Source organism: Chlorocebus sabaeus, chromosome 6 (genome assembly GCF_047675955.1).
Source record: "Chlorocebus sabaeus isolate Y175 chromosome 6, mChlSab1.0.hap1, whole genome shotgun sequence".
Taxonomy (NCBI): domain Eukaryota; kingdom Metazoa; phylum Chordata; class Mammalia; order Primates; family Cercopithecidae; genus Chlorocebus; species Chlorocebus sabaeus.
In genome coordinates, this window is record NC_132909.1 from 18,781,505 (window position 1) to 18,791,551 (window position 10,047).

Sequence of the window (10,047 nt, forward strand, 5' to 3'; positions counted from 1 at the left end):
ATGCACACCTGTAATCCCAGCTACTTGGGAGGCGGAGGCAGAAGAACTGCTTGAACCCGGCAGGTGGAGGTTGCAGTGAACTGAGATCGTGCCACTGCACTCCAGCCTGGGTGACAGAGCAAGAGTCCATCTCAGTAATAATAATAATAATAACTTAGCTGGGCAGGGTAGTGTGCACCTGTAGTCCCAGATATTCAGGAGGCTGAGGTGGGAGGATGGCTTGAAGCCAGGAGTCCAGGTTGGGCAGCATAGTAAGACCCCATCTCTACAAAATTATTTTTAAAAATTTAGCTGGGTATGGTGGTATGTACCTGTAGTCCCAGATACTCAGGAGGCTGAGGCAGGAGGATGGCTTGAGGCCAGGAGGTCAAGGTCTGGCCACTGCACTCCAGCCTATAGGACAGATCAAGACCCTGTCTCCAAAAATAAAAAAAGTTTCTGCTTTATTTTGAGGATGTATGCAAGGAGTGGAGCATCAGAGAGGTAAGGCAGGGGGACAGTTGGGTGTGTGTCTTATGAAGCTTCCTTTGGCTACTCTGTGAAGGTGGATAGGAAGGGCACAGGAATGGAGGCTGATAGCCCAGAGGGAGTTGGAGTTGGAGGAGGAGCCGTAAGGAGGGGAGGAGAGAGAGGGTGGGAGGAATGCCTGGGACCCTGTGTGGACAGTTGGTGAGGGGTGGAGGGGAGACATCAGGAAGAAGCACAGGGCTGTAGCCTGGGGACAGAGTTACAGTAATCCTTCAGGAGGAAGGCTGAGGCTGCAGTGAGCCGAGGTGCGCCACTGTACTCCAGCATCCACGACAGAGTGGGACCCTGTCTCTAAAACAAAAACCCAAATGCAGTAGGGCTTTCCTGATTTGGGGACCCTATAGGAGGAGCAGGTTTTGCAGGAGGAAGCAGAAGAATTGCTCCTTCCTAATTATGTCCTTTTTTGGAATCAACTGTCTGGTTCTTTTGTTCCCAGGGACACCTTCCCCAGGCCTAAGTGAGCTGAGACACTTCTCTCTCCCTACCTCCAGCCCACACCACCCACCTACCTATTCTCCTCCCCTTTATCCCCTCCCCCTGTGAAATCCTTTCGTCTTACGTTGCAAACAGCAGGATGACTTGGCTGATAAACTCCAACCGGCAAGAACTGGTCTGAGGAGGCTTAAACCTCCCTTCCCAGAGGTGGCCTGGAGAAAACTGCCTCCTCCCCTTAGGGAAACTCATTGTAGGGGTGGGGCATTACGGGTGAGGGCTTTCAGGACACTAGCAGTGTCTTCTTTCTGCCTTATTTTTCTGTCACATTCCTGAGCATGTAGCAAACTTTCACTGGGACCTGCTATGTGTTCAGCCCTGTGCTATGTGATCCTGCAGACCAAGCGGTGGTTGACAGATATATCCTTAGTACCTGCCCTCGGTGGGGGGTTCCTCAGTCCATATAGTAACTGACAGTCCAGGACTGGGATGGTGGCACAGGAGGCCACGAAATCCTAGAATAGATCCTAACTCAACCTGGACTGCCAGGGAGGGCTTCTGAGAAGAAGAAACCTTTGAGATAAGTTCTGAGAAGCAGCCTGGGAATTGAGGGTATATTTTCAGGATGAGGAAACAAGTTTAAATATCCAGAGGCGAGAGGATTGCTTGAGGCCAGGAGTTCAAAACCAACCTGGGCAACACAAGGAAACGCCCACTGCCTCCCCCATCTGTATTTTAAAAAGTGTGTGTGTGTGTGTGTGTGTGTGTGTGTGTATATATATATATTTTCTTTTTTTTTTTTTTTTTTGAGATGGAGTCTAGCTCTGTTGCCCAGGCTGGAGTGTAGTGGCACGATCTCGGCTCCACTGAAACCTCCACCTCCCAGGTTCAAGCGATTATCCTGCCTCAGCCCCGCGAGTAGCTGAGATTACAAGGGTGCGCCACCACGCCCGGCTACTTTTTGTATTTTAGTAGAGACGGGGTTTCACCATTGTGGGCCAGGCTGGTCTCAAACTCCTGACCTCACGTGATCTGCCCGCCTCGGCCTCCCAAAGTGCTGGGATTACAGGTATGAGCCACCGCGCCCGGCAAAAAATAATATCATTAATAATAAAGATCCAGGTCGGGCGCGGTGGCTCACATCTGTAATCCCAGCACTTTGGGAGGCCGAGGTGGGCGGATCACCAGGTGAAGAGATCGAGACCATCCTGGCTAACACGGTGAAACCTCATCTCTACTAAAAATACAAAAAAATTAGGCGGGCGTGGTGGCGGGCGCCTGTAGTCCCAGCTACTCGGGAGGCTGAGGCAGGAGAATGGCGTGAACCCGGGAGGCGGAGCTTGCAGTGAGCCGAGGTTGCGCCACTGCACTCCAGCCTGGGTGACAGAGCAAGATTCCGTCTCAAAAATAATAATAATAATAATAAATAATAAAGATCCAGAGGCCTTTTATTGTCATGTTTGAGAACTTATGTACCTGGCATTGTAGACAATGGGGTAAGGCAGGGAAGAAAACAAACAGACAAAATCCTTTCGTTTTCGTGATGGGGGGAATGGGAGCTTGAAGCCATTTTAGAAAAACTGGAAGTGACTCAATGGGGCAGGATCGGAGAGAACCAGGAGAGCGCATCAGGCAAGGTCGTGAGGGGCTTTGTGGCAAAAGGAAAGGGTTTGAAGTTTGTCTTCGGGGGGGAGGGGTAGGAAGCCATGAACAGTAGCGGAGGAGTCATCCTGATGGAGCAGGGAAGGAGAGAGGTGTCAGGAGACCCAGGTGGGACCACCAGAGGACGTGTTGAGAAAACCCGAGGATTAAGAAGGGGCTGCCGGGTAACGTACGGGGGGCGGGAGAAGGGCAGCAAGGGGGCGGGGCTGCGATCGCCTAGGCAACGCGGGCCGCGTCACACTATTGGCTGGTCTTTCGGTACGTCATGCCCCGCCCCAGCGTCCGCCCTCGGAACCCCGGGGGCGCGGCCTCCTCCGGTTGTTTGGCCCCGCCTGCCTGGACCTCCTGGAGCCAGAGAGTATGGCAGCCCCTCTGGCTCCGCGGTGGGGTCCAGGCCTGGCAAAAAGGGACCGCAGGGAGTAGTAGTAGATCGTCACGATCTTGGAGCGAGGACCGTAGCCCAGTGGAAGGAAGCGGTTCTCTTGGACCCGCCGCCCTCCACCCCTGGAGGCGCTGCCCCGCCCCCTGCCAGTTGCACTCCTTTAAATGGCCCGGGGCGCTAGGGAGGGGTGGGCGGGTCCGGCGTCTCCGGACACGGGTGGATGGCTCCGCCCAGCCAATCGACGCCCCGCGGCGGGGACTCCAGCCAATCGCGGCTCGCGGCTCGGCTCCGGGGCGGGGCTGGGTGGGCCCGAAGCCAGACGGAGAGGCCCTGCCGAGGTGAGCGAGGCCCCGGCCGGTCACTGGTGGGTCCCGGCACTGGCGGGTTGCGACGCTGTGGGCGTTCCAGGAGGTGGTCGTGGCGAACCTGGCAGCTGGGGTGAGGAGTGGTCGCCTGGCTTGGGAATTTACCTTAGGCTGGAGGAGGGAGAGGCGCGCCCCGGAGACTTGCGGAGGCGGGGTCTGGGTGAGACCGGGGGAGGGGGCCTCAGATTCAGGGTGATGATAGGGAGGGTCTGGGGGCCCGAGACTGAGTTCGAGACCCAGGAGGGGATGCGAGGTTGTTGGGGCAGTATTTTCAAGTGGAGGGAGTTTGAAGCTGGGACGTGGGGCGTGGGGAGTTTGGAGAAGCGAGAGAACAGAGGGAAGGAACTTTTGAGACAGGGAACCTGGAGATTCGATTCCACTTGGGTCTTCCGGACGGGTTGAATTCGGGGCTTTATCGTGTTCTGGAAAAGGTTTGAGAGGTTTGGGGCTGAGATCCTGAGTATTTGGAGAAGCGAGAGAGCTAGGGTCAAGGATTCTTGGACTCCAAGACGCACTGGCGGGGGAAGGGAGGATGCCGGGAAGAGTTCAATGTTCGGGTCTTGAAGCCGGGCAGCGAGTTTGGAGGTGTAGTCCAGGGGCGTTTGAAAGTCAGGAGAATAGGGGAAGTGGGAGGAAGTATCAGAATTAGGATACGTAGTCTCGCGAACTAGATCGCAGCATTGTCGTCTTTGAGCGATGTGTTCGGATCTGGGTCTCTGGATCCAAGGGCAGTTTGGGAGGAGAATCCCGGACTTTCAAGGCACGGAGGGACAGGGAGAAAGCAGATTTAGAGCCGGAGTCAGGGGTGGGGGAGGGGTGTTCCGGGCATGGAGCTCAGACTCGCCGCCCCGGAGGCAACGGAGGGCGGGGCTCGGCGGGCGCCGGCAGCTGGACGTCCGGGTTCCCTTCCCCCACCCGCTTGTGCCACTGTGCGCATGCCCTGAGGGAGAGCGGGGTCGGGGGAGGGGGGCTCGTCCCCTGGACGGGCGGAGCCCTCTGGGGATTGTAGTGCGTGCTCGACGTCGGTTCGTGTACCTGGCGGCTGTTGGCCCGCGTTTCCCAGAAGCCCCTGGGACAAATTGGGGCGTTCCTGGATGCTCTGTAAAGACCCATGGAGGGGCGGGGCCTTGCAGTACCGAGGTCTGATTGGGTGGGACCCTTAGGGGGCGGGGCTTGGTCTGAGCTGAGTTCTAGCGAGTTTTCGTATGGGGCGCGCTTTGGGGGAATCTGAAAGCGCGGGCAGAGGGAGTGAGACAGGCCCCTTTCCTACTCTGGGGAGCGCTCCCAGTTGGTTAAGGAAGAGGACGTAGAAATATCCTGACTGTGAAAGAAGAATCTTAACATAGGTGCCCCAGCAGGGCTCCAGGAGGTTCGAATATAGTAGGCACTCAGTAAATCTGATGAGCGTATAACTGGCAATTAACTCTTGATCGAGGCCGGGTGTGGTAGTAATCCCAGCTACTCAGGAGTTGAGGCAGGAGGATCGCTTGAGCCCGGGACTTCAGTGAGCTGTGGTAGCGCTGCTGCACTCAGCCCCGGGCGACAGAGCGAGACCCTGTCTCTAACAAAAAAACAAACACAACTCTGGTTCATTAAGCACTTCCTGTGTGGTGGGCCCTATAGATACGTGGCATCTCCTTGGACAGAGGTGGTGAGAAGTATTTTTTTACAGTCCCCATTTTACAGATGAGGAAACTGAGGCCTGAGAATTGACTCAGGTCACTTCCCACGATCACGCAGCTGAGCAGTTTCCAATACAGAAATCAAATTTGGGGTTCCCTACTTCCAATCCAGATCTCTCTGCTCCACACTTGTCTCTCGTGCTCCATGTTTGAAGAAATTAATATTGTGGAAGAACAGTTTTAAGGCTCAGAGGAACTTGAGTTAGGATCCGTATTTGGCAGATGAGGAAATTGATTCTCATGGATGTAAATTCACTGTTTGAGGCCACAATAGGCAAGTAAGTGGGATTTAAATCTAGCTGTACTTAAGTCCACGTCTTATTTTCTTAATCATATATGTATTCACCTCCTTAACCTTGTAGGATTCAGACAGCCTTCATTTTATAGATGAGTAAACTGAGATTCAGATGATTAAAAATCACCAACAAGTGAATAGGCCTGAGAAAGTGGGATTTGAGCTAGCACTACAGTGTCTGGTGTCTGACATGCCCCTATGCCCCTCTTCTCTCTACAGGGCATCATGGTGGGAGGCTTGAAGAGGAAACACTCTGATTTGGAAGAGGAGGAGGAGAGGTGGGAGTGGAGTCCAGCAGGCCTTCAGAGCTACCAGCAAGCCCTGCTCCGCATCTCCCTAGACAAAGTCCAGCGCAGCCTGGGCCCCCGAGCACCCAGCCTCCGCAGGCATGTCCTCATCCATAACACCCTCCAGCAGCTGCAGGCTGCACTTCGCCTGGCTCCAGCCCCTGCCCTGCCCCCCGAGCCCCTCTTCCTGGGCGAGGAGGATTTCTCCTTGTCAGCCACCATTGGCTCTATCCTCAGGGAGCTGGACACCTCCATGGATGAGACTGAGCCCCCTCAGAATCCAGTGGCTCCCCTCAGCCTCCAGAATGAAGTGCCACCCCAGCCTGATCCAGTCTTCTTAGAAGCGCTGAGCTCCCGGTACTTGGGGGACTCTGGCCTGGATGACTTCTTTCTGGACATTGACACATCTGCGGTAGAAAAGGAGCCTGCACGGGCCCCACCAGAGCCTCCTCACAACCTCTTCTGTGCCCCAGGTTCCTGGGAGTGGAATGAACTGGATCACATCATGGAAATAATTCTGGGATCCTAAAACTGTGATGGAGGGGATCCTCTCTTGTGTCATCTTCTGTGGCCTGGATCCCTGAATGCAACTCTGGGTGTGTGTTTTTGTGGGGGCTCTAAGCAGCGACTATGGCCTCCTTTGTTCCCATTTCAGGGTTCCACAAACCGTCTTGCATGTGTGTGTGTGTCTGGTTACCTCAACCTTCTGTGAAGGTGGGTCTTCCTGAATTAATTTATCTATTCCAAATGCCTTAACGAGACTCTGTTTCTGGGAGTCTGATTTTCCACTTAAACATTTCTTCCACCTTTCCCGCTAGTTCCCACTCCCCTGTGACCACTGGGGCCTCAGGGAAGATAAAAGAAAACTGGGCCTGTCCAAGGATGACAGGGATGTGCTGCCAGGTTGCTATAGAAACCCAGGCTCTGCCTCTTGCACCTTGAGGGGGTGGGAGGGGCTGGTCTCCTCCCTCCAGGCTGAACCCCACTTCCTTGGCAGGACCCCAGTCTCAGCAGCCTCCTGATTTCATAACCAGGCCGGACCACGTGCAATAGGGTGGAAACCAAACTGCTCCATGCCACGTTATTTAAAAGAAAGGCAGAGTTTGTGGTGACTTTTCTCTTTTTTTAGATTGTTTGTAATTTTTTTTAATAAAAGTATTTTGGAAGGAGTGATGTTGTCTTATGTTTCTAAACTTCACTGGGTCAGTGGGAGGGACCTGGTAAGTTCCTAAACATCAGCACCACTTTAGTTGGGGTAGATGTATCATTGTACATGACATTTATTGAGTGCTTGTTGGCCAAGTGCTCTAGCTCCCACTTGTAATCCTAGCACTTTGGGAGGATCCACTTGAGGCCAGGAATTTGAGGCCAGCCTGGGAAATGTGGCGAAACGCTGCCTCTACAAAAAATACAAAAAGGAGCTAGGCATGGTGGCATGCAGATGTAGTCCCAGTTACTGGGGAGGCTGAGTTGGGAGGATCGCCTGAGTCTGGGAGGTTGAGGTTTCAGTAAGCCATGATTGCACCCACTGCACTCCAGCGTCAGAAAAAAATAGAGTGCTTGTTAAGTTCTAGCCACTTTATTTGAATTAAGTCCTTTAATCCTCATAACTATATAGAAGTAAGTACTATTACTGCTTTTTATACAGGAGGAACCTGCCAAGTTGCTTAATTCAGAGCCACATAGCTAGGAAGAGCAAGGACCAGGGAGCTAGGCTGAAATGGCTTCCAGAGCCTTATCCTTCACTATTATAAATGTTGCTTGTTAAACTCACCAGCCACATGGGTGGGCACAGGAGGGAGAAACAGTCACATGGAGTCGGTGTCACTGTGCTCCTGAGTCCACAGGGGCAAGAAAATGCCCAGAGACTCCCCAGTACTAAAAGACCTCTTTAGGAGAGTTGGCTAGGAAGCAGAGCCCAGATTAGAGTTATGGTGGTAGTGCTTTTTTTTTTTTTTTTTTTTTTTTTTTGAGATGGAGTCTCACTGTCACACAGGCTGGAGTGCAATGACAGGATCTTGGCTCACTGCAACCTCCACTCCCGGGTTCAGGCAGTTCTGCCTCAGCCTCCCAAATAGCAGTGACTACAGGGGCTCGCCACCATGCCCAGCTAATTTTTGTATTTTGTTTTAATACAGTTTCACCATGTTGGCCAGGCTGTTCTCGAACTCCTGACCTCAAGTGACCTGCCCGCCTCAGCCTCCCAAAGTGCTGGGATTAAAGGCATGAGCTACTGTGCCTGACCTGTGCTGATGCTTTATTAGGGAGGTGCGAGCTCAGCCTGCTGAGATATGGGAGAGGGGAAAGGAGGTGAAGGAAGCCGTAATGTGATACCTCCCTGTACTGGCTGTGCCTTTACAATGGTCTTTGAAAAGATGAAGCAAGTGAGCTTACACAGCATTAGGGACTTTTCTGGAAGGGTTGTGAGGAGGAACCACACCTGGGTATAGTCCATGGGCGGAGAAAGGAGGGGGATTTTGCTTGTGGTTTCTGGGTCAAAGCCAGATTTCTCAACCTGAAGGTGTCGTCGTCAGAAAGTGGAGGGATAATCTGAACAGGTGGGTGCCAATCCAGAGAAAGAGGAAGGAGGTGGCCCAGAGGATCCAAAGAAAGCAACCAGGTACAGGCTGAACGTGGTGGCTCAGGCCTGTAATTCTAGTACTTTGGGAGGCTGAGGCGGGCGGATTGCCTGAGGCGAGGAGTTTGAGACCAGCCTGGCCAACACGGTGAAACCCCATCTCTACTAAAAATACAAAAAATTATTTTTTTGTATTTTTGGTGGCATGGTGGCACACACCTGTATTCCCAGCTACTTGGGAGGCTGAGGCAGGAGAATCACTTGAATGCAGGAGGCACAGGTTGCAGTGAGCTGAGATCATGCCACTGCACTCCAGCCTGAGTGACACAGCGAGACTCCATCTCAAAAAAAAAAAAAAGCAACCAGGTATGATATTTGCTGTGGACTTGTAAAAAATAAAAATAAAAGGTAAGCAACCAGGTCAGCATCCCAGTATGATGGCAGTTGAATCATGTCGTCCTCCTTGAAACCTCCAGTGCCTTTTCTTTTTTTTTTTTTTTTTTTTTGAGACAGGGTCTCCAGCTCTGGCGCCCAGGCTGGAATGCAGTGGTACAATCACAGCTCACTGCAACCTCCACCTCATGGGCTCAAGCAATTCTCCCACCTCAGCCTCAGCCTCCCAAGTAGCTGGGACTACAGGCACATGCTACCACACCTAATTTTTGTGTTTTTTGTAGAGATGGGGTTGTGCCTTGTAGCCCAGGCTGGTCTTGAACTCCTGGAATCAAACGATCCTCCCATCTCAGCCTCCCAAAGCGCTGGGATTACAGGTGTGAGCCACCACGCCCGGCCTCCAGTGACTTCTTGACATACTCAGAATAAAACCCCAACTCCACCAAGACCTGCAAGGACTGACTTATTCTCACTGCGGACAACTTTCTCAGTTCCATCTCCCACTCTCTCCTTCACTCAACTGGGCTCCCTTGACCCTGGCTCCTTCTCACCCCAGGGCCTTTGCCCTTACTGTTAAATCTGCCCAGTGGACATTTTCCCCAATAGCTTCACCAATCCTAACATCCCCTTCTCAGAGAGGTCTTCCCTGCCCTTCCTAGCTCAACACATCCAGGTGGGTCACCACCCCACCACAACTTGTTTGATTTTTTTTTTTTTTTTTTAAATGGAATCTTGCTCTGTCACCTAGAATGGAGTGTAGTGGCATGATCTTGGCTCACTGCAGCCTCTACCTCCCAGTTCCAGCAATTCTTCTGCCTTAGCCTTCCGAGTAGCTGGGATTACAGGCACCCGCCACCACGCCTGGCTAATTTTTTTTTTTTTTTGACACAGAGTTTTACTCTTGTTGCCCAGGTTGGAGTGCAATGGCGTGATCTCGGCTCACCACAACCTCCGCCTCCTGGGTTCAAGCGATTCTCCTGCCTCAGCCTCTCGAGCAGCTGGGATTACAGGCATGCGCCACCACACCCAGCTGATTTTGTATTTTTAGTAGAGACATTGTTTCTCCATGTTGGCCAGGCTGGTCTTGAACTCCTGACCTCAGGTGATCCTCCCGCCTCGGCATCCCAAAGTGCTGGGATTACAGGCATGAGCCACCGCACCCGGCCTGATTTTGTTTTAGTAGCACCTACCCAATCTTGAGTTACTTATTTCCCATCTATAGGTAGCCTCCTAGTCTCCTGGGAACTCTGAGGGTTGTGTCGGTCAGTGCCTAGAACAATGCTTGGCGCAAGTGCACTCTCAAAAATTATTTGTTGTTGAAGGGCTGGGTGCGGTGACTCATGCCTGTAATCCCAGAACTTTTTCTGGGAGGCTGAGGCGGGCGGATCACCTGAGGTTGGGAGTTCGAGACCAGCCTGACCATCATGGAAAAACCCTGTCTAC

The 10,047-nt window shown here is 52.8% G+C and overlaps 1 protein-coding gene across 3 annotated transcripts; it reads left to right on the forward strand.

The window, feature by feature from the left end:
- The first annotated feature begins 3,238 nt into the window (after positions 1–3,238).
- SERTAD3 (SERTA domain containing 3) lies at positions 3,239–6,802 on the forward strand. Of its 3 annotated transcripts, none has more exons than XM_007996840.3 (2): positions 3,239–3,342; positions 5,566–6,802. In XM_007996840.3, exon 2 carries the CDS (start codon positions 5,572–5,574, stop codon positions 6,160–6,162), a length of 591 nt encoding a protein of 196 aa, XP_007995031.2. In that variant the 5' UTR covers positions 3,239–3,342; positions 5,566–5,571; the 3' UTR covers positions 6,163–6,802. The 3 variants fall into 3 exon arrangements, with proteins under 3 accessions (XP_007995031.2, XP_007995032.1, XP_072872538.1); XM_007996841.3 differs by having other exon boundaries at positions 3,322–3,442; XM_073016437.1 differs by lacking the exon at positions 3,239–3,342 and adding an exon at positions 3,350–3,368.
- Positions 6,803–10,047: the final 3,245 nt, after the last annotated feature.